Source organism: Pelobates fuscus, chromosome 2 (assembly GCF_036172605.1).
Source record: "Pelobates fuscus isolate aPelFus1 chromosome 2, aPelFus1.pri, whole genome shotgun sequence".
Lineage (NCBI taxonomy): Eukaryota > Metazoa > Chordata > Amphibia > Anura > Pelobatidae > Pelobates > Pelobates fuscus.
Window position 1 is genome coordinate 105,781,596 of NC_086318.1, and position 25,406 is coordinate 105,807,001.

The 25,406-nt window shown below is 40.4% G+C and overlaps 1 protein-coding gene across 1 annotated transcript in view; it reads right to left on the reverse strand.

The window, feature by feature from the left end:
* The window catches only part of MINDY4B (MINDY family member 4B), a 38,428-nt gene extending 20,222 nt beyond the window's left edge, over window positions 1-18,206 (reverse strand). Inside the window, exons 1-3 of the mRNA XM_063442527.1 lie at window positions 18,021-18,206; window positions 3,719-3,831; window positions 3,545-3,572 (exon numbers count right to left, since the gene is read on the reverse strand). Coding sequence (XP_063298597.1) covers window positions 3,545-3,572; window positions 3,719-3,789 — 99 coding nt within the window. The 5' untranslated portion in view covers window positions 3,790-3,831; window positions 18,021-18,206. The remainder of the gene's footprint in view (window positions 1-3,544; window positions 3,573-3,718; window positions 3,832-18,020) is intronic.
* Window positions 18,207-25,406: the final 7,200 nt, after the last annotated feature.

Here is a 25,406-nt window from a genome sequence, read left to right on the forward strand (position 1 = left end):
TTACATTTTGGATGGTAGGAAACTGGGCAAGAGGGAGGCCTAAAAGCAAAACATGTCTTTTAATGATCCATTACATGTGTGGCAAATGCATACCGCAAGTATTGACACTTGGCAAGCATGGATCCACAAAGATGACATCAACCAGATTCTTGGAACAAAGCATTTAAAAATTATTATCGGGGGCGGGGCCAAGCAAGCAAACCGAGCAGACGCATGTAAGCTGGGCTCCTGCCTTACTAGCAAATCTCATGCAGATATTCGCCAAACTTGACAAATTAAGCAAACCGGGGTGCACTACCTGCTTCAGGAGTGACCTGGTGATCATCCCGATATCTGAACCGACCGCTTTGGTGCCCGGGAGCCCAAGATGGACAGCCGCGGCCTACTGGTGGTGAAACCGGGGAGAGACGGCCGCTCTCCTCGCCTAAACATCAGAGGTACGGATCCACAAATGCCCTACCCCCCCCCCCCCCTGGACCGGCGGGGGTCATCCCGGTCCAACCCTGAGGGGAAAACTACCCGCCCAAGCCCCAGGAGGTAGAACCCAACGGGCAGCAAGAAGCAGCGCAACCAGGCAACATGGCCGCCGCCACGTGTGCTCAGGGCATCGAACAAACTGACCTCGAGGCCAGGCTGGATGCACTATTCACCAGGTTCTGGAGGACAATAGCTATCCGGGAGCAAAGGGCCAAGGCACACATCATCGCCACTATAACACAGGCGAACCCCAGGCACAAGCGCACGCCTCCTCCTGCAACCAGGGCTCGCAAACGGCGCCGGGGACGGCACATTGTAAAAACTCGAAAGCCCAAGCAACTAACGCCGTCATCGGCGGCAACCCATCCACGTAAGTGCCCAAAGAAAATAAACTTAACTGAGCAACTACCGCGGCAAGCAGGGACAATCAAGGACCGGACATGGCAGAGGGTCCCTAAGCGGACCGCACGGCAACATCTTAACCGACGCCAGCGTGAGGCGAATCCTCGCCTGGATATACCCCGGGGGAACCAAAGCCACCTACAGTACATCGCCTCACACAGAATCCACCACGCTCAAAGACCCGCATTACCGGAATGGGACTCCGACCTCGCCGCAGCAAACACCTCCAGCGCCGCACGGATTGTCTGGCAACATCATAGCAACCCACAGCATCCAAACAGCATCAACAGCCCTCCGAGTACCGGCATCGGCTGACACGCCACAAGACTGGTCCCCAGCCACACTAAGCCACTTAAAGACTATGTCTTTGACTCTCTCAGTGAGGCACTTCCCTCTACAACTCGCAACACATATATTGGACAGTAACTAATATTGGCATCTTAAATTATGAGACAAACCTGTCCCTAATAGGTCTTTTCTTTTAAGCTACGTGACCTAAGACCACATGAGCCTGTTCTATGTATTCAAAAGCATTATTGTTATCGTTTTTTTTATGCCTAAGTGACTACTCCTAGTACGGACCTGGGCATTACCTAGCCTACCTACCAGCCCGCATATGTATAGCCATTAGCAGTAAGAGGCAGGGAAATCCCAGTGGAATCTATAAAGCAGAGGCTAGCTACTAGAAATCAGCTGGTTTACATTTAAGCGACTACACCAAAGTTTACTTTGCATTACTTATTGTTTTGTTTTATTCATGCTTTTACTCGACATAACTCTATAGCAAGACTCAGGGCCTAGGATGTGACGCAGGCAAGAATTAGGACAAATATCATTATGTCAGACACCTGAGCTTGTACATGCCTGTAATTATTTTATTTTTATTTTTTTTAATGTCAGTATGCATATCCGCTCCTGTCTACTTTTCTACGCTGCATGTTGCGTGTTCACTGACATAGCTACTACTTCGCCTGAAACCAAGCTTGTATGTTAAAGATAAAAAATTGTGCAGTTGTAACTTTTGTTTGCTATACCAGAACCGCCGGCACCTGCTGTTGTGGCAGTACCGGCAAGTTTGTAATTTCTATGCACACCAAAATAAAGAATAAAAAAAATTAAAAAAAAATTATTATCATCCATAACTTTGACACTGGCTTAGGAATACCCATAGTTAGAGGTAGTGTGAAACTGCTATAGAAAACACAGATCAGATGTGTGAGGGGAAGCAGTGGAAGAGAATAAGAATCAATTTGTAATTAATTACACAAAGTCATTAATTGAAGGGAAATTTGTTATGAGTTCAAAGTGAATTTCAAATTTAATGCCAAAATATCTGTATTGGAAAAAAAAAAAAAAATATCTCCAAATCAGCTATGTTTCCATTTTGGCTATTTTGGTCTAACATTTGAAATTCACTTTGAATGCCCAGCAATTCATACTTTGGTAAATAACCCTGATAAAGACCCATTAAAACAGGGACAAATATTCTTACTTCCCCAAGCAGAACTAATTATTCTGCTGCATAATGTGCTGAAACCTATAAGGAATATTTGTAGACCGAATATGTAACAATCATTATGAGGAAATTAGAAACTCTTTGTACATATGTAGTTCGGCTAAACTGTGGGTATGTACTGGAATAAATGCCTCCTTAAAAACATGTTTTGAGTCACTCCTTATGATTGAGGGGGCTATTAGAATTATCCAATCATGAAAGAGGTGAACGCTATATAGGAAGTTTTCTTGAGGACACAAAAGACTTTGAAAGTTGATAACTACATCATGTTTGTAGAAATATCCAATAATCCAAACTAGGAAGGTGAGGGGAATATGGTCAGGTAAATGAAACAGATTAATCAACCTTCCCTAGTGATAATAATTAGAGAAGACTTTAAATCAGGGCTCCTCAAACTCTGGCCCTCCAGATGTTGCTGAACTACAACTCCCATGATTCTTTGAATTATATAGATAGCCAGAAAATCATAGGAGTTGTAGTTCCCCTGCTTTAAATGGTCAGTTGACTTGTGGAACATGGGTCTGAATATCTGACAAATATAAAGTCAAAAGAATTGAACATTTGACAATTATCCCAGATATCATGATTTTTTCCCCCCCCAGGAGATTATAAAGGGGAGAAGACAGAAGCCCTTTAAAAGAAAAAAAATATTAACTGTTGGGAATTTCTCTATGGGGCCCTAAATTACCAGGGTTAATGACATACTATGGCTTAGTGGTGTCCCATTAAGTTAAGCAATGTACTTTGGCTCTGTGTTTCTATGTATTTTGCAACCTTCTTCGGTTAGACGGCCAAATCTGCTACATTTTTTAATGTTAGATTATAATTATTCCTACCGACTCACAAACCAAGCACAGATTACGGGTAACGGGATTTATATGTGTTAGACGTACATGGTCTATGTTCTGTTTTTATGCATTAGCCTTTATGTTGCAATATATTTTCCTAAACCAAATATAAACAGTTATTGAGGTTTATGCATGTTCATTGTACACCAACATTTTGTCAGTAGTATATACCTATGAAAAATTGCTCTTTTTTCACCTCCTTAAAATGTTCTCTTTCAAATGACAAGTTCTCTCATTAACAGGCAAACAAATATGCTATGTGCAAATATGCTAGATCGTTATTTGTGATCACACTTATTACCTCAGCAGGCGTTTTCTTGACTTCCAGCCTGCAAAGGATAAAAATAATGGTTAGGGGGGAAAAAAAGCTTTTGTTTTCAGTGTTTAACAAATAGAACAGCGTTACATAAAGTAAACAAGAAATTATAGAATCATTAAGCCGCAAATCATTAGCGAATGAAAGTTATATTCTTACCCCTGGGAGCTAAATATTGCTCGCCATTTATCAAGGTCAGATATTTTGCTTTCAATCTCCTCTAGCTCCATCTGTTGCAAACTCTGATGTCCGTCAGAAAATATATTGTCCGCCTAAAGCAGAGTAGAGAAAAGTAAAGCATAAAACATTGGTCTTTCTTTTATAGCGTATATATACGAGGCCGGTGTAACATCCCCATCAATGACAAGACCAGCAACCAAGTGTTACCTTTCTGAGTTTGCTGTAAGCCCACACCGTCACATCATGATTAAACTTTTATCAGAGTTGGACATACTTGTCTGTGTTTTTCTTTTTGATCCCATGTATATCGCTCTTCATCCATTTTAAACAATAAAAACACGTATTTAGATTTTGTCTGGAGTTACAGATCTATTTCCACATGGCTTGAATAATTTAACTGTGCGAATTGTGTTCAATGAACAGAATAAATGGTTTCATGTCTTATTATAGTCCCTGTCTTTATCACTGGGAAAAATTAATGATGAGGATTGAGAAGTTTGATAACTGAGGTGACACATTCACCTTGATCGTTGAGACAAGGTCCAATGACATGCAGGCAAGCGAACAAAGCCGTACAATACAATCACCCGGTATATTTGGCCGTTTTTACAATATAAAAGAGGTAAGATCAAATTCTCAGAGAAGAGGACATTGAAATGATAACATGTCTGAATAGCTGTGGTTTTAAAAGAGTTTAACAGTGGAAAATTGTTAAGAGTGAATGTTATATTGTTAATATGGAAGAAGATTGTCCACCAAAGCAAGTCTTCTAAATATTTGAAAAAGTTTTAAACAAACAAACAAAAAAGAGGTAGACAACAGTGGAAATTCTGAAGTTTTCTCAAACACACTAAACAAATCTTTACATTTTTTTACAGTATTTTGTACTATCAACAGTCCTCCAGCAATGTGTTGCAATCATAATATCAAATGTAATTGTGATGGTGGCCCTTGGTTATTTGTGTAGCCTTTGGAATGAAAGCTCTTTTTTTAATTTTGAGACTGTATAAAAATCTACTGGGTGTTCTGTAGCTCAGGTTGTGTTTTGAACTAGCAATTCAACCGGTAAAACTTTGATTGAATAATTTAAAAGGTATTAAATTACTCTTGGAGTCAGTGATCTGCAATAAACATTATAAAGGAAACAACATAGAGGTCTGTGGAGGATCCCGCAAGACCGCAAGATCCTCCAAAGCTACAGCTAATATCTCTACAGTCGTCACTGATGACGGCTGGCAGATAGGCACTTCTAGACACTTCTGGTTCCGCCCAGTGTATAGAAGTGTCAGGTGTAGGAAAAATACAGAGACAAAGTCAGTGAAATTTCAAGACAGTTAGTATGAGTATTTCATAAAATTTTTATCTTTATGATACTAGTTTTGAAGGGGAGAGGGGTGACAGTGCTGCTTTAATGGTGTCAAGAGTGTTTGAGAATGAAGAAACATCTGTCCTATTTTTTTTAGCTTATCTTCCATTATTATTCATTACACAATGGACCCAGGCAATGCCACTACTGGACTCATTAAATGGCTAGTGTATATCGGTTCTATGATCTCAGACTCTATACTACACACCTTTATATAGTGTAACATTACTAAAGGCTATTCATTATGCTTACCATTGATTTACTCACATATATAAAAGGATCATCACGAAATGTGTTAATAACATGCAGGCCTATACCACTGTTCCTTGAGATGCCTGCTAATGCAAACATTTTTGACATTAGTCTAATCTTATTTTTGTATGCATAATTTACCCTAATACCATCTACAGACTAAATCTGGTGTATTTGCCATCTAATCTGTAATCTCAGACTTGTTTTTGAACATATCTCCAATAACTTACAATTGTATACTTCAAATGTTCAGGTCATTCCTTATCTTGTCCTTTGAGTTTTGGGCTTTTGAGTTCAGTGTCATAGACATTGAAAAATATTGACCAAGAGCTAAATCATTTCTCGAGTTCTATTTGATGCAATCATGAAATTATTGGGAATGTGTAGCCAAGTCTGGACATGTGGTAAAACTCCCTTATTTGTATGGAGAGGCATGCTTAAAAACCACAGGTTTTTGTTTGTCGTGTGGCTTTAACTATGTATTGTGTCCTTTAGTTTTGCTTGGAGTCAGTACAATGATACATGTTTGTATTATTTGGCGTATTCAAGATTTGTTTTAACAAACAATCATTTCACTACAGGCCAGTCCTACCCATTTCTGTCATCTTCTATTCAAGTAAATTCCTAAAATTCCTCTCTCACTCCAGTAACCACGTTCATCTAATTTAACCCCATCCATTAACAAGTTATTTTTCATAAACATTTTTTGCATATCATTTATTTGTGATCAGGACCCCATTAGCAAGAGGCAATGGAGCTGAAGCTCCAGTGTTTGTCTTTCACTATAAAATGTCCATGTTGATATTCAGCAAGGCATACAACAAACTCCACAAACAACCATTCAGTCACCTATGGAAGCTGTTGGTCTAGCAGTGATTGCCCAGGGTGGCTCTATGTCTTCCTTCTCAGTCTTCCTACTCTCCGCAGCCAGCAGCCGTATTAGAGAGAATTGAACAGTGGAAGTGCAGGGGGCATGATCTATACACCAAAATCACTTAATTAAGCTCAGGGTTTAGAGTGTCCATTGAAAACTGTCAAAAGGCTGCTTGAGTGCGTGTCCCTATACTGGGTAATGTCTGGGGTTTCTTTGAAGGAGTCCATTGTATGCATGGTGGATGAAAAGCCTAATAGTCCTGGTGTTGAAAATGATGATGGGCCAAATTACAAACTCTTTAGACTGAAAGTGCAAAAACAGCCACACCTCATACAAGTCCTGGATCTGGTGGTTTTTGGGCCATCAATGGTATCATGCTTCTCAGGGACTTCAGAAAAATTCCCATACCTCCCAGTGTGTGGTCCTGAGAAATCCTTATATTAAGGGATGACCATTATAGAGGGTGTGTGACGCACCTTGCATCTGTGAAAGCATGTCAGAGTCGTTTAGAGCAGTGTTTCTCAACCTTTTATGGAGAAGTAACCCTGCAGGTCTAAAAAAATATTTTAAGTACCTCATGCACGTGGACACGGATATTTAAATTAACCCCATATTGGAAAACAATCCTTATTACAGGTTGAAAATAATATTTTAAAAATAAATATGACATGTAATTTGGCAAACACACTCACTGACTTGACACACGCTCTCACTGATTTGACACACATATTCACTGACAAACACTAATAAATTATAATTTTTTTATTCTATCTTTGGGAGAGCTGGAGTGGATCCTTTCCATTGGGATCAGTAGGGATCCTTTCCCTGGGGTCCGGTGTGGGGCTTGTGTAATCTTCGTGCTCTTCCAGCACTACTTCTTCGCCCGCTACTTAGCGATGTCATTGCTGGAGTGAGGGCATACCTCTGGCATTACCTCAGGGCACAAGGGAACAGTGCAGGAAGAGCACCACAGACATCAGCCCTTCTTTATTGTCTTGCTACAGCCACCCCCTCTGGACACTGCACATTTGGGCAGTATAGGCACCTGCCATCCAAGTAAGCAGGTGCCAACACTGCCTTAGCACACAACTGGCCTGCTCCAGGCATACCCTTTTAGCTGTGGTGTGTGTACCCCCTGGGGCACGAGTACCACAGATTGAGAACTTTTGGTTAAGGAAGCATTACTGCCATATAAGATGTTTGCCTGGCACACATGCAAGTTGACAGCCTTTTGGTTGCCTGCCAACTAAATATGTATTTCCTTGCTCAAATAACGCTATTTTGAGTACACAGCACACACAGTCAGTTTGTATTTGTGCACTTTCTCTCTATAAATACCCATGTGTACTATACTTTTGATTCATGGCTTTTCTCCACGTTTTATACTTTCTTATTATCTGTTCATTTTATTTATATTTCTCTTCATTAACAACAAAAAAATGTCAAATAAGTTATAAATTGATTTGCATGTCAATGAGTGAAATAAGTATTTGACCCCTTCGACTTAGTACTTGGTGGCAAAACCCTTGTTGGAAATTACAGAGGTCAGACGTTTCTTGTAGTTGGCCACTAGGTTTGCACACATCTTAGGAGGGATTTTGTCCCACTTCTCTTTGCAGATCCTCTCCAAGTCATTAAGGTTTTGAGAATGATGTTTGGCAACTCGAACCTTCAGCTCCCTCCGCAGATCTTCTATGGGATTAAGGTCTGGAGACTGGCTAGGCCACTCCAGGACCTTAAAGTGCTTCTTCTTGAGCCACTCCTTTGTTGCCTTGGTTGTGTGTTTTGAGTCATTGTCATGCTGGAATACCCATATGCGACCCATTTTCAAAGCCCTGGCTGAGGGAAGTTCTCACACAAGATTTGACTGTACATGGCCCTTTCTCCATTGTCCCTTTGTGCGGTTGTCCTGTCCCATTAGCAGAAAAACACCCCCAAAGCATAATGATTCCACCTCCATGTTTGACGGTGGGGATAGTGTTCATGGGGTCAAAGACAGCATTCCTCCTCCTCCAAACACGGCAAGTTGAGTTAATGTCAAAGAGCTTGATTTTGGTCTCATCTGACCACAACATTTTCACCCAGTTCTCCTTCGAATCATTCAGATGTTCATTGGCAAACTTCAGACGGGCCTCTACATGTGCTGTCTTGAGCAGGGGGACCTTGCAGGCGCTGTAGGATTTCAGTCCTTCACGGTGTAGTGTATTACCAATTGTTTTCTTGGTGGTCCCAGCTGCCTTGAAATCATGAACAAGATCCTCGCATGTAGTTCTGGGCTGATTCCTCACCGTTCTCATGATCGTTGAAACTCCACGAGGTGAGATCTTGCACGGAGCACCAGACCAACAGTTATTTCGTGTTTCTTCCATTTGTGAATAATAGCACCAACTGTTGTCACCTTCTCTCCAAACTGCTTGGCAATGGTCTTGTAGCCCATTTCAGACTTATGTAGGTCTACAATCTTGTCCCTGACATTCTTGGACAGCTCTTTGGTCTTGGCCATGCTGGAGAGTTTTTAATCTGATTGATTGCTTCTGTGGACAGGTGTCTTTTATACAGGTAAGGAGCTGAGATTAGGAGCACTCCCTTTAAGAGAGTGCTCCTAATCTCAGCTTGTTACTTGTATAAAAGATACCTGGGAGCCAGAAATCTTGCTAATTCATACAGGATCAAATACTTCTTTCACTCATTGACATGCAAATCAATTTATAACTTTTTTGACATGCGTTTTTCTGGCGTTTTTTTTTTCTGCCTCTCACTGTTAAAATACACCTACCATCAAAATTATAGACTGATCATTTCTTGGTTAGTGGACAAACGTTCAAAATCAGCAGGAGATCAAATACTTTTTCCCCTCACTGTATGTTAACCCGGTCCTCCATTTCTCAACCCAGTCTATCCGTATGTATCATGTACCCATCATACAGCTCCCAACCCCTCTCTCTCTCACTTATCCCAAACTCTGAATTCTTCTCTTCTCAGTAATCACTTGTCCAGTCCTGTCCTCACTTTCTAACTGGCAGGCAGAAGCTTGCTCCTGGCCTGCAGTCTGAGACAGAGAAATCTATAGTGCAGCAGAAAGAGAACATGCCACATTGCCACCTGCTGTTAGGACTCTGTTGGCCTGTTAAACAGATAAAAGGAGCAGGAGCATTTATTTACTGCACAAAGTCTCCCTTAAAGGAACACTCCAATTACAATAACCACCACAGCACACTGTGATGATTATGGTACCAGGAGTGTCCTGGTGCTCCCCAAAGTAAGTAGTCAAGCGGTTTGCTAACATTTTGACTTCTTACCTGGGCAATCAGCTAAGAATGTCAGCTGATCACTCTCAGCTAATGAGGTAAGCCCTGCACGAAGAGAGCTTCCAGTTGGAGAGAGGCAGTGTGGGCCACCCACCAGACCCCAGGGAAGCAAATGGTTTGACTACTTACATAAGGGGCAACTAGGCACTCCTAGCACCATAACTACTACAGTGCACACAACTTCCCTTTTATGAAGCCATAAAATGTGACCTACAAATGTTGTCATGGGGTGTGGAAGGATGAAGAGTGGGCAGTATTTTAAATCCCTCTTCAGAGGTGAGTGGGTTCAAAATATAAGAGACAAAGAGCTAGGAATATATACATATATATGACAGAGGTGCATGTAAGGGCCAAAACGCGAGTCAAGCAGACGCTCCACTGGTCATTTTTAAAGAGATACTCCAGGCACCCAGACCATTTCTGCCCATAGGAGCGATCTGGGTGCCAACTCCCACTACCCTTAACCCTGCAAGTGTAATTATTGCAGTTTTTTATAAACTGCAATAATTACCTTGCAGGGTTAACTCCACCTCTAGTGGCTGTCTACCAGACAGCAACTAGAGGGCACTTCCTGCATTATAGCACAAAAAACTGTGCTAGAGCGTCGCTGGACGTCCTCACGCTGTGTGAGGACCTCCAGCATCGCTCAATTCCCCTCAGGAAAGCATTGAAAAGCATCTTCAATGCTTTCCTATGGAGACCTCTAATGCGCATGCACGGCATTGCCGCGCATGCGCATTAGGTCTCCCCGGCCGGCGGGCAGGATCAGTCTCGCCCACCGGCTGACGTAATGAAGAGGAGGAGCGGCGGCGGAGGAAGAAGCAACGACGTGGGACATGTTGCTGTCTCTGGTAAGTCACTGAAGGGGTTTTTACCCCTTCAGCAACCAGGGATTGGGAGGAGGTGGGAGGGAGAAGGGACCTGCAGTGCCAGGAAAATGGATTGTGTCCCTGGCACTGGAGAGTCCCTTTAATACTTGGACAGCTTTTGCATGCCTTAGCAACTTGCTATTACTATAAATCTTAACAATCTCCCTGGGCAAATAGGCAGTTTCTATTTATAGGCAGTAGAATATGAGTTAGTATCAGCTGTTTTAGTTAGGTGATTTGAAGCAGCAGTGTTTATCTTATTTCACACTGGCTATATCTAGTTCATGAGGGGTTACCCTGAAGCAGTTATTTACAATTTTTTTTAGCTATCTTTTCTATACTTATCTGTATCTTCAGGATGTATGCTATATGGAACTGCTTGTTCCTTTACTTATGAGCGGACCAATTTAGGTCTGCATACTTGTCTACCATCTATATATTATTATATTGGCTCTCAGCACTTGACCATAAGGGATATTATACTAGGGGCAATTTCATATTCAATTGTTGGTTTCCCGGCTGTTATAGTTTCTCAGCCTGGGGTTTACTGCTTTGGATTACCCCATATATTCCAATTTAATTTTCTTTCTCTGGTTTCTTAACAATTAGTTAAGCTGATTAATAAGAGAGTCACTGGTTAACACCATACAAAGCCTTCTTTACTCACACTTTCTGCCTATGATCCATTACACTGCCTTAGGATCAGTCTGCTATTCTGTATCTACATTTATTGTTATATACTATGTCAGACTTTCCTAGCCACCAGCAGCTCATAAGACTTAGCTGGGTGCTTTCAATTTGTATGCAATTTTGAAACATAGTATCAGGTTACGTTCACCTGCTTTCTAGTCTATTTCAAAGCTGGGCGATCATTCTGACTATCTATATAGGATCCATCTGCTTGTCCAATTTGATTTATTTTCTGTTTTTTCACTTTACCACATTTTTCTGGCACTGTTTTTTTGTATCATAATTATAGGGACTTAATAAAGTTGTGAATTATATATTTTTAAGGATTTCTCATTCCAATGTTGGACTAGTCCTTTAATAAGGGTAATGATATGATTGGTATTGGGCTTGTTTCTCACTAGTCTGTACTAATGTTCTTATTGATTTCTATGTTGGATTATGCCCTAATTACCCCACAACCATTACAGACTCGCTGTTAGATTCTCTTTCACTGTGTTTGTATATTTATTGAATCATAAGACTATTGTTTCTGCTTGATGCCCAGGACTATTGCATGGTAAACAAGGTAACAAAGTATAAGATTACAGCAATGATATAATATAGTTACCAGGAAACTACAGCAGGTAACAAACAGATAACAGCCACTCACCAGCGTATTAAATGTCTAAACTTCTTTCAAGCAATCTTTTATTAAATGGCACTGGAAATGAATCTTCTAATACAACTCATGGGTAAAGAAAGTTTAACTGTTGAAATGTTAGAACTATGTAATGGACCGTATCCAGATATCAAAAATATTTAGTAAAAAAAACAAAAACAAAATCAAAACAAAACAACAAAATTTGAACTGCAATATACTCATGTTTACTCAATAAACAGCAATTTACTATAAATTGGAAACTGAATTTCAAAATTCAGTATAAAAACAGCTAAGTTTTCAATCTCTGTTATTTTGGCCTTAATGTTGCAGTTCAATATGAATTAATTGCAATTACATTATTAATGAAGATCCTCATTTGGGTTTTAATTGTAAATCGATCTAACATATACTGTATTGATTAAAATAAGAAAAACTGCTGCACTCAATGTATTTGTAGTTACTCAGCTACACACAGCATATGATTGCAAATTAAATTCATGAACAAAAATGTAATTAACTATCACACTTGTAGCATAATATTTTTTTAAACGTAGGATGTATTAGTACATAAACATAGGATAAAACAGTTACTTGTTTGATTGCATTTCTGGGAATGCACATTCCTTAAAATGTGACCAGAAGGCAAAAATGAAGTCTGTGAGTTGCATAACACACACAAAAAATTATTATAGTTACACAAATGATACACAGCGCATGACAACCTGCATATTCTCCCCCAAGATGACTTAATCAGCTCAGAAGTGGCCCTCTCTCCCCACACGTTGGTGGCTGCTTAAATAGACATGAAATGTGACCAGGTTTGCGTTAAAGTTAATATTGGGAGGGAAGGGGTTAATGTAATGCTTGTGGTGTTTATTGTTCAGCTTCAGAGGATCATTTCTAACACCAGAATCAAATCAATGAGTATTTGTTGCAGAACCAGTTTTAAAAAACACTAATTGGTTTGTAACAGAATGAAGAAAGATGCAACAGTGAGACAATGTGACAGGCCAAAAGTTGAAAACTGCAAATTATGCGGCTTGTCAAATATCTGTTGTGGTTTTATCAGTAAAAACAAATAACTCGTGCCATTGTTTTATTAGCTTCTTAGAGCAGTGGTGACATCCCTGCTTTAGAACTGCAAAACCCCGTGAAAGCATTGGATTGGCTAAAATCGGCACAGGGTGAATCAATGCATCTCTATGAGGAAAATTCTGCGTCTCCATGCAGAGCATGAACGTCAGGGCTGCTTTCTCGGCAGCACTGACCCAGGAAGCACCTCCAGTGGCACCACCCTGCCTTTTCTTTAAGTGTTTGCATGAAAAAAGCCTGAAGGGAAGTATTATACTCACCAGAACAATTAAATTAAGTTGTAGTTGTTCTGGTGACTATAGTGTCCCTTTAATGTAATGCATATACCGAGAACATCATTTTTGAGGATTTTTAATATTGGAGTAACTCCTAGTTAATTTGGTTAACTGACATTCATATGGAGAGTGTAAGTACTTTGTACAAGACATTCCAGCTTTGAGATGAACACCAGGTTTCGGGGGCACTGGACCAGTCTCAAGGGACCCCAGACGGACCTGGGATTTTGTTTGTTAGAAAAGTTGCAACACTGAATAGTGTGGAAGCAAGCATGTATTGGTTTCTATGGCAGTGACATGAGTAAGAGTTAATATGGGGAAATATCACAATTATTATATCAGGTTTTAATCCATTTCTCAGATGGAAGATATTCCTAGTAGTGTGCAAGGATGATACAACACAGTATTATAAAACAATTTGTGCACACCACTGGATAAAAAAAAAAATCCCTCTTTTCGACCCAACCTCTGTAATATCAGGCAACCTCTACAAAAATTTTGATTCATAAGCTGTGTAATGCCCTCCAACAAGCAGTTGTTATCAAGGGACACTCCAAGCACCATAACCACCACAGTACCTGTAGTCTTTATAATGCCATGAGTGCCCACTTTTCCCCATTGTAAGTATTCAATCTGTTTTAGAACGGTTTGACTTCTTCCCAGGTGTCTGATGGGATTGGTATCTCCTGAGCTATTGCTGGATGCCTCATAATTAAAGGGAAATAACAGTGCCAGGAAAACAAAGTTGTTTTCCTGGCACCATAGTGCTCCCTATAGAAAAAACCTTCTGTCAGTTACCTTGTTCGAGTGCCAATGTCCCTTAGCGCTGGTTCAGGGTCCGCCTTTGCTCCTCCCCCACCGACATCAGGTGGCGGGGGAGACCTAATACACATGCACAGTAATGGCCGCACTCGCTTTAGAATAGCCCCATAGGAAAGCACTATACAATGTTTCAATATGGGGTTTCGGGTGACCCTGGGTGTCCTCATGCACAGAGTAAGGAAATCTAGCGTCAGTTAGGCGAGTTAATCCATAAAGGTAAATATTGCAGTTAATTAAAAACCGCAATAATCTCCTTTCCAGGGTTAAAGGACCTGGGAATATGCACCCAGACCACTTCAATGAGCTGAAGTGGTCTGGGTGCCTATAGTGTCCCATTCAGGCAATTCAGATATTATAAACAGACTGGTTCCCAGGCACTGTGATCACTGTGGGCAGGGCCGGCCTTAGGCATTTGGGCGCCCTGTGTGAAAAATCTTCACAGCGCCCCCCCTTCCCGTCCCCCTCCCCCCTCCTTCCCCCTTCCCACACACCCTGTCACACACACACACAGGCAGACAGCCATACACACACACACACACAAACACACTCAGGCAGTCATACACAGACAGCCACACACAAACACACACACACACAGACAGACATAGAATGTGACGGCAGATAAGAACCATTCGGCCCATCTAGTCTGCCCAGACAGTCACACATAGGCAGTCACACACACAAATACACACACACACACACACAGGCAGACAGCCACACACACACACACACAAACACACACAGGCAGACAGCCACACACACACACAGGCTGGCAGTCACACACAGACAGCCACACACAAACACACAGAGGCAAACAACCAAACACACAGAGGCAAACAGCCACACACACAGTCACACACACACACAGACAGTCACACACACAAACAGTCAAACACACACTGGCAGACAGCCACACACACACAGGCAGACAGCCACACACAGAAAGTCACACACACACAGACAGACAAACACACACACACACTGGCAGACAGTCACACACACACACACATAGGCAAACAGTCACACACACACAGGCAGACAGCCACACACACACAGTCAGACACACACACACACACACACACACACACTCACTAACAGACACACACACTCACAGGCAAACACACTAACAGAAACACACTAACAGACACACACTAACAGACACACACTAACAGACACACACTAACAGACACAGACATACACTAACAGAAACATACTAACAGAAACACACTAACAGACAAAGACACACACTAACAGACACAGACACACACTAACAGACACAGACACTAACAGACACAGACACACACTAACAGACACACACACACTCACCCACATTAACACATTTTTTAAAATTTATGTAAACACCCCCCCCCCCAGCCTCCTTACCTTTTGCTGGGGGGGGGGTGTCTCTTCCTGGTGGTCCAGTGGCTGCTGGGCGAGCGGCACTGGCTGGCGGGCGGGGGGCTGGCAAGGGAGCACTTCCTCTGAGCTGTCTGCTCAGCTCCCTCGCGCGCCTCAGAGTGAGGCTGGGAGCCTGAATATGATGTCATATTCCGGCTCCCAGCCTCACTCTGCGGCGTGCGAGGGAGCTGAGCAGACAGCTCAGAGGAAGTGCTCCCTCGCCAGCCGCCCACCAGCACCGCCCGACCGCCCAGCATGTCTGTTAGCCTTGGGCATTTGGGGCGGCTTTTTTTGCCGCCCCCTAGAAAATGCCGCCCAAGCAAATGCCTTGTTTGCCTCGCGGCTAATACGCCCCTGCCGTGTGAGCTATGCGGCCGCAGGGCGCCCCCTGCTCCATGGCGCGCTGTGCGGCCGCACAGCTCGCACACCCCTAAGGCCGGCCCTGACTGTGGGAGCCAATCAAAGAGACTGTATGTTTCAAATGACAGCCAAGGCCTGTATTCCAAGGCCTGTATTCACTGTGATTGACTCTCACAGCAACCTATCTGACAATATCCTGATCTAGAGTTAAAGGGACTCTCCAGTGCCAGGAAAACATATCTGTTTTCCCAGGCACTGCAGGACCCTGCAGTGCCCCCCTCCTCCTCACCCCCCATCCCATGCTGCTGAAGGGGTTAAAATCCCTTCAGTGACTTACCTGAATTCAGCACCGATGTCCCTCGGCACTGAGCCAGGCCCCGCCTATGCTCCTTCCCCGCCGCCATCAGCCGGCCAGGGAGACCTAATGCGCATTCGTGGCAATGGCCGTGTGCGCGCATAAAACCTCCCCATAGGAAAGCAATCAATGCTTTCCTATGGGGATTCCAGCGACGCTGGAGGTCCTTATGAACAGCGTGAGGACGTCCAGCATTGTTTAAAACACTTTGTGTTCTAAGAACACGGAAGTCCCTCTAGTGGCTGTCTGATAGACAGCCATTAGAGGAGGACTTAACCCTGCAAGGTAATTATTGCAGTTTATAAAAATGGCAATAATTACACTTGCCGGGTTAAGGGTGGTGGGAGTTGGAATCCAGACCACTCCAATGGGCAGAAGTGGTCTGGGTGCCTGGAGTGTCCCTTTAAGGTTAGAAGTAAGATACATTTATAATCAGGGTAAGAATTTACAGGGTTATTTACTAAAGTCAGAGTTCAACATGAATTTCATATTTAAGGCTAGAGTAGTCGCAACTGGAAGCATAGTTGAGTTACAGAATTTTCCCAGTTTAATTATTTTGACCTGAAATTTGAAATGAACTTTGAATTCACTTTGATTTCTAACTTTAGTGAATAGTTACTGATAGTTTTGGGTCACTCATTTAGTGAATAATCACTGATAGTTTTGGGTTAGGTTTACTCATTACTACTGTTAATGACGGTAAGGATAAATTGATATTTAAGCTCTATTTGTTTAGTCTATTCTGTTATTTACACCATTTTATTGTAGTGATCAAAGAAAAAGGTAATATATATCAAGTTAATTTAGAATGTTACATTTCTGAGCGTATTGAAACATAGAAACATAGAATGTGACGGCAGATAAGAACCATTCGGCCCATCTACTCTACCCAATTTTCTAAATACTTTCATTAGTCCCTGGCCTTATCTTATAGTTAGGATAGCCTTATGCCTATCCCACACATGCTTAAACTCCTTTATTGTGTTAACCCCTACCACTTCAACTGGAAGGCTATTCCATGCATCCACTACCATCTCAGTAAAGTAATACTTCCTGATATTATTTTTAAACCTTTGTCCCTCTAATTTAAGACTATGTCCTCTTGTTGTGGTAGTTTTTATTCTTTTAAATATAGTCTCCTCCTTTACTGTGTTAGTTCCCTTTATGTATTTAAATGTTTCTATCATATCCCCCCTGTCTCGTCTTTCCTCCAAGCTATACATGTTAAGATCCTTTAGCCATTCTTGGTTCTATCCGGCAACCCAGGAACCAGTTTAGTAGCCCTTCTCTGAACTCTTTCCAAAGTATTTGTAGTAAAGATTTGTTAAGCAGGGTAGTTTGGCGATAAAGATAGAGTCACTCTTATCTCATTCTTGATAAGAATGTCAATTGGACACAAATTAGAAGCACTTGAAATTTGAAAAGAAGCATTCAAAGAAGATCATAATTCTAAATTAGCCCTGTAACTTCCAACATGTGTGTCCCGTTCTATGTTGTATGTGTGGGTTAGTATATACTTAGAAATTGAATTTCAGTCCAAAAGAATTGTACACCGAAAATGAGAAAAATAGTGATGGTGGCATGAGGTATTTCCAAATTTATTATTAGGTGTTGTTTTAAGCTGCACTAGTGTAGACATTATTATAAACATGTGTGAAAATGTTTCATTTGTTTAATCAATATTTAATAATTGTATTCAGATTTTTTGTGTGTTATTGATATACATATTGAAAGAAAGCCCATTCCTTTTTACGGTTTGAACAATATCCAATGGTATGGATGCAGCTAATAAGAAAACATGAATTTATGGTGTAATAAACTTGTAAAAATGCTGGTACAGTTAGTAAAACACAAGCACTTGTTAAAACCTTGCTCACGAACAGTTTAAGCACATGACTTAATGTTCTTTTAATAAATAAACTACTAGTAGAGAGAGAGAGAGAGAGAGAAAGGAAGAGGAAAAGTTAAAGTTTGTGAACTTACATGAAATCTTGCTCGTGCTGTACGAGTCTCTAGATCAGTGTAAGTAAGGTTATTTCACTGTTCTGTTCGATTCTCCATCTGTTTGTAAATCATTTTATACTGTGATTGAATTTATGTCTTATTTAGGCACATTGATCTCTTTTATACACCGTCTTTATTCAAGGTAAACCAGAGCTAAAGCCACATTCACACGGATCCTCCCACTGTCACTATGGAAATGCAAACACTTTGCAACAGTATACCATGAAGTGTGGCAGAGTGTAACTTTACAAGGTTTAACCCCTTCACGACAGATGACTTGCGGCAAAACAGAGTCTAAAATAGCCAATCTATGAGTTCTGTGACTCATTTGCCTATAGTTTATAAAGATAAAATTCTACGCTTAGCGATTACACCCAAATAGTATTTGTCTAACAGCTTGTATTTAAAGGAACACTGCCATTAGATAACAACTTCAGCTCATTAATGTTTTTATAGGCAAGCATGTTTGGACACTGTCACCTTAAGGGGTAAACTATTTTCCAATGCTTTAAAGCAGGCTTCCCCAAATTCCAGCCCTCCAGATGTTGATGTACTACAACCCCCATGATTCTATGAATTAAATAGATAGGCTGAGAATCATGGGAGTTGTAGTTCAGCAACATCTGGAGGGCCAGAGTTTGGGAAGCCTGGTTTAACCCCTTAAGGACCAAACTTCTGGAATAAAAGGGAATCATGACATGTCACACATGTCATGTGTCCTTAAGGGGTTAAAGAGAAAGTTTAGGCACCAGAACAACTTCATCTACATTAAGTTTTTATGGTGCCATGAAGCCCAGGTGCACTCTTATCTCAAGGGTTTAAAACATTCATGAACGGTTTAACCCCAAAGTTACATAGTTACATGGCTGAAAAGAGACTTGCGTCCATCAAGTTCAGCCTTCCTCACATTTGTTTTTTGCTGTTGATCGAAAAGAAGGCAAAAAAACCCCAGTTTGAAGCACAATTTTGCAACAAGCTAAAAAAAAATTCCTTCTTGACCCCAGAATGGCAGTCAAGTTTATCCTTGGATCAAGCAGTTATCACCCTACATTGAAAGATTATATCCTTGAATATTCTGTTTTTGCAAGTATATAAGTTGCCTCAGTGCCGCAGGTCAGGGGTGCCGGTGATTGGCTTAGAGCGGTCAGTTGATACTCTCAGCCAATCAGTGACTCCCTATTCACAAAATGGCATATAAATAAGTATCAATGCAACAAACATATATCTCAACCAATATTTAGTGTCCAGTGATTCTCACACCTATCCTGTTTATGTCCCGTTATGTATGTACAGCACCAAGGGAAATCTTTTAAAAGGTGGGTAATATGTTTTATTTTGATCCAGCCACACTGTCCCATCTGGTATAAATAGTAAAACAAATCTACATATAAACAATAGGGGGTACTATACCTATGCAGTGCTAAATGTTACAAAAAATATATATATAGCAAGTTAGAGGTGGAGAATAATAATATAATAAAATAATAAAAAAACAAATATTCACAAGATGAAATCACGAGTCATGTATACAATATATTGAAGTACCCTGATAGACAAGCTTAATTAGATATGCATTGCTTAGTTGAAAATAAATATAGTAGTAATAATCAAAAAGAGCAATTTAAAGGGACACTATAGGCACTATCTCATTGAAGTGTTCTGGGTGCAGTGCCCGCGTTCCCTTAACTCTGCAATTGTAATAATTGCAGTTATTGCATCTGGGTCTTTTGGTCTGCTGTTTGACGCTGGCTGTGCATGAGGAAACCCAGCGCCCACTAAAACCCTATAAAAAAGCTTAGATTCAAGTCCTTATGTGATGAGGATGCATGCACATTAGGTCCTCGCTGGCATTGGCCAAGGAGGAGCCTGACCATCGCCGAGGCACATCAAGTAAGTGACAAAAGCCCTCTTTCCCTGCAGGACAGAGTGAGAAAAGTGAAGGAAATATCAAAGCTATAAGTGCATAATGTGCAGTAAAGTGCACAATGCTTAAACAGAATAAATAAAACGCCCGACTTGTGTTTTGGAGCATATAATCTAAAATTTTTCTATTTCTCCGTCTTTAATGTGGCACATGCCCAGTCTCTGTCGGCAACGAAGTGGATTGTGATGTAATTTGCTAAAACTTTAACCTATAATAAAAACAAAACAGAGCACATGGAAAAAAGGTTAATAATGTGTTATAGGTGAAGGTCCAATTACCATGATTTATGTACTAGTGTAATTTCTAGATGCATTATGATTCCCCAATAGGTAGATTTGTCTCTTGGCTTAAATTTCTAAAATGATGAAGTCTTCCACCAGGGGGCCTGCATATATCTGTATCCTACACAATGAGCTAGTTTGTATCTGTGCAATTATGTCGCATAGCTGGAGAGCAAGCATGGTATTCTGGGCCTTCACTATGGGGTACATTCACTAGCCGCTGAATTGCAATGTTTAGGCAAAAACCAAGCTATTACTATACCCAAAATGGATAATTTGTCCACATGAGCTATTTTAACATTTGTAATCTTGTCTCCAATTCACTACAAATTGATTTTGACCTAATAAATCTCATGATGTTAATCTATTGTAACGCACTACCTGTGTGCAGAAATTGGCATTCTTTATTGGTCTGTTTACTGCCAGCCTGCCTTACTGCTTCATTTTATGTAATTTTATATTTAGAAAATATTTTACCAGTTAGGATATGTTGGGATTCCTCTCATTTTAAACAAAGTCTTCTTTTCAACTATGTCCTGTTTCTTGACCTCTCTGAGCAAAGCACAGAAACACTTCCTGTGTAAGTTGTCACTATAGCAACCACACCTTTTCAGAAAAAAATTAATCACCCTGCGGTTGGCTTTGGCAAGCGATAGCGACATTGTATACAATGTATTAAACGGCAATTTTGTGCCATGCCAGATGAATATCTATCAGGATTATTCACTTAAGTGAGATTTCAAAGGGAATTTAAAGTGAATTTCAGATTTAAGGTAAAAATAGTCAAAATAGAAAAAATCGCGGTCACCTATGCTTTGAGTTTGTCCACTCTGGCATTGAATTTGAAAATACTGTTGAATTCTCACTTCAGTAAATAGTGTTTGTTGGGAATGACTGTGTATTGTGTACAACTTTGGTAGCTTATAGGGACACTCCACTGCCCAAATAGAAAATAAATTTTAAAAAATCTCTGTCTAGTAGATATACCCCAAATGAAAACGTGCATGTTTTAATTAGGATTATATATAAAAACAGCTTGCAAATCCTGCAGTTCTCTTGTCTGCTGCCTTTGCAAGCCCTCCCCTTCTAACCCTGCTCAGGCATTGTGCGGCTGTCCAATCACAGACTTCCTAATGCAGCTCAATGAGAAGTCTTTGGAAGGCAGCTCTGAGCAATTGCTGCCTCTTGAGGTTTAGCTCCACTGAGCTAACCAAACCAGGAAGTAACAAGATACACTGTCTGCTTTAGAGCCAAGGGGATGTAACTCGGATAATTTATAAAAGTGTAAAAAAACGGAAAAAAATAAGTACACACTCTTCACAAGCTAAAGTGTTTTAGGAGTCTGGAGTGTCCCTTAAATATGTGGAAGCTGTGTGTATTTTGGCTGAGTATAAGGTGACTTTACATGGCAGTCCATGTGTGATGTGTGGATAGCGGTGAGGTATATGTGTGGCAGTGAATGATGTGGGAGTGAATAAATACGTGGATATCTCTGGGTAATGGGTGTAGCTGTGTGTGTAGATAGCTCTCAGTGCTATGTGAGTAACTGTGAGCAATGTGTGTAAGTAGCTATGTATGATGTGTAACTGTGTGTGGGTAGCTGTGACTTAATGTCTGTGGCAGTGTGTGGGTATGTGAGTGATGTGTGTTGCAGATTGTCTCATGCTTCCTTCTGAGAAAGGCATATGTTTGTGCTAAAAAAAAATTTTTACTTGTCGGCTTTTTGGTAGTTTTGTTTGTCTTTTTTATATGTTTATTATTGTCATTATTAATAGTTGCATTTGTACTAGTTTTATTTCTGGTGCACAGCATGTGTTTGGAAATATTGTGTTTTGCAGAGTGCACATTAGAGTTGTTGCAATTGTGCAATTTATTTGCCCTCTTGTACCTTTGAATTAGGTCATTATGATCTTTATTGTCTGGTAGTCATAGCTGGCTCCATGGAGGCCCAGTGGGGTTCTTGAGATGCAGCACCCTGGCAGTCCAGTGGGAGGAGTTTGTGATCTTCACCTGTGGTTGGTGAAGATCACTTACATAGTTACATAGTTACATAGTTACATAGCTGAAAAGAGACTTGCGTCCATCAAGTTCAGCCTTCCTCACATTTGCTTTTGCTGTTGATCCAAAAGAAGGCAAAAACCCAGTCTGAAGCGCTTCCAATTTTGCAACAAACTAGGAAAAAATTCCTTCTTGACCCCAAAATAGCAGTCAGATGTCTCATTGGATCAAGCAGCTATTACCCCACTAATTAGAAATTGTATTCCTGTATGTTATGTTTTTGCAAGTATTTATCCAATTGCAATTTGAACATCTGTATAGACTCTGACAAAACCACCTCTTCCGGCAATGAATTCCATATCCTTATTGCTCTTACTGTGAAAAAACCTTTTCTTTGCCTTAGATGAAATCTCCTTTCTTCAAGCCTAAATGTGTGACCTCGTGTCCTATGTATAGCCCTGTTTATGAATAGATTTCCAGATAATGGTTTGTACTGGCCCCGAATATATTTGTATAATGTTATCATATCCCCTCTAAGGCGCCGTTTTCCCAAACTGAAGAGATTTAAATTTTTTAACCTTTCTTCATAACTAAAATGCTCCATTCCTTTTATCAATTTTGTAGCTCGTCTCTGCACTTTTTCTAGTGCCATGATATCCTTCTTTAGAACAGGTGCCCAAAATTGCACAGCATATTCAAGGTGTGGTCTTACTAGCGATTTATAAAGAGGCAAAATTATATTTTCATCTCGAGAATTTATGCCCCTATTTATACATGACAAAACCTTACTGGCCTTAGCAACGGCAGATTGACATTGCATATTGCTACCTAATTTGTTGTCTATAACAATTCCCAAATCCTTCTCGTGTGTGGTTATCCCTAGTTCACTACCATTTAGGGTGTAAATTGCTTGTGCATTCTTAACCCCGAAGTGCATAACTTTGCATTTTTCTACGTTAAATTTCATCTGCCATTTTAGTGCCCAGTCCCCCAATCTATCCAAATCCCTCTGCAGCAAGGCAATATCCTGCTCACATTTTATTACTTTACAAAGTTTTGTGTCATCTGCAAACACTGATACATGGCTTTCAATGCCCATTTCAAGATCATTTATAAATATGTTAAATAGAAGCGGTCCCAAAACAGAACCCTGAGGGACACCACTTACTTGTTTTACTTCTCTACTAAGCCACATTGGTTTTAATTTGTTTTTTTTTATATTTATTACCCAATGGTACATACTGTGAAATGTACCTTTCTAATATTTGTTTGAATAGTTTCCATTTTTCCTCAGTGCTTTTATCACTAAGGCGTTTATGCCAGTCGATATGTTGTAGAGCTGCCCTAATCTTATTAAAATTGGCTTTTTTAAAATTATACGTTTTAATATCCCCCACATGCTTTTGCTTTTTTGAGTTTATTTTCAAAAGTTACCATATTGTGATCACTATTTCCCAAATGCTCCCCTACTTGAATGTTGGTTAAAAGATTAACATTGTTTGTTATAACGAGATCCAGACAAGCATCCTTTCTAGTTGGTCCTTGTACCAGTTGTGACATAAAGGTGTCATTTAACACATTCAAAAAACGGATTCCCCTAGCTGAAGTACAAGTCCCTCTATCCCAATTTATGTCCGGGTAATTAAAATCTCCAATAATTAACGTGTTACCCCGATTTGCAGCTTAACCAATTTGCTCTAACAGCAGTTCTTCCTCATTAATATTTACATTTGGTGGTTTATAACATATCCCAACCAATAACGTATTTCCCTTTGTTTGCCCCAAGCAGATATCTACCCATAAAGCTTCCACATTTTCTTCGTCACACTCCATAAGTCCCCATAAGTGGAGTACCAGAAGACATATGAGGGACAACAATGGGAGAGAGTGTTGTGTGTGTGTGTGTGTGTAGGTTGCTTGTGGTATTGTATGCTTTTGGTGGATGTATGTGTGTGAGGAGGCTAATTGTAGTGTTGCTTGTTGGGTAGACCATCTGTGGTGTCCTGTGTAGGGGGGAAGGGAGGATGCTTGGTGTAGGCAGAACCATCTTTACCGCAGGGCAAAAGGGGCAACTGCCTTAAGCCCTGTAATTGACAGTGGCCCAAAACAGATGCCACTTGTTCCCCTGTCTGCCTAGCTCTGCGAGCTGGAGCTTTTCTCTGGAAACCGACATCACACCCAAAATGGTTTTGAGTCCTCTCCTGCGCCATCACGCATATTTGCCAAAAGTTACGTAGCGCCACAGGATAAATGTATTGCATCTAGTCAGTGGGGATTACATTTTGACAACAGAGTGAATTATAGTGAATAGAAAACAGAATAGCTGGTTTGGAAACCTTCTCTTTGATCACAGTGCAACTATGTTTCAACTTACCAATATTCACTAATTATAAATAATGATCCTGCTCTCCCACCAATGGGGATAATGAATACAGGTGGTCCCGCAGCAACTCGATGAGATAGTGAGTGTCACAAAATGCTGCCCCCTTCCAGGTGCCTCCTGAGTCCAGTGGACCCACTTGCACCTCTGTAGGGATGGTTCTATAAATATGACAGATATTTTCCTTTTGTTTTAAGGCATCCAAGTTTTTAAATTTTATTTCCAGTAAAAATAATCACAACAAAATAATAATGCAGTTGGTCTATACAGATTAAACTATGACTTCACTTTTGTTATTCAGTATGATCACCACTGTAATGTTTGGCACATATTCATATTTCTGTTTATACACTAATATTACAGTGTTCTTTTCATATTTTTTCAAATCTAGAAATGCATCAATTCACACTTTTTATTTACCTAAAAGGAAAGTTAAAACATAAAACAAACTTTTTAAAACTATTAGATGGAAATGTGAATGTTGTGCTTACCCATGTTATTGCATTTTATTGCTATTCTTACTGATGACAGTATTTAGAATTTAAGTATTGACAAGTGCGTGGTCATAAATCAACATAGATTTATATAAATGTGCTAAAATGCTGAATTCAGTTAAACAGAATCGACAGAATGAGCAGTCTGATAGCTACGATTAATGAGTCTGAATGTAAGCTACATATTTGACAAAATTGTAACACTTCAAAATCATGTAGCAGTTAGTCTCAATAATATCTTTTTCTAATGACACCACAAATGTAGGTTGGTTTGCTTCACATTTAAAG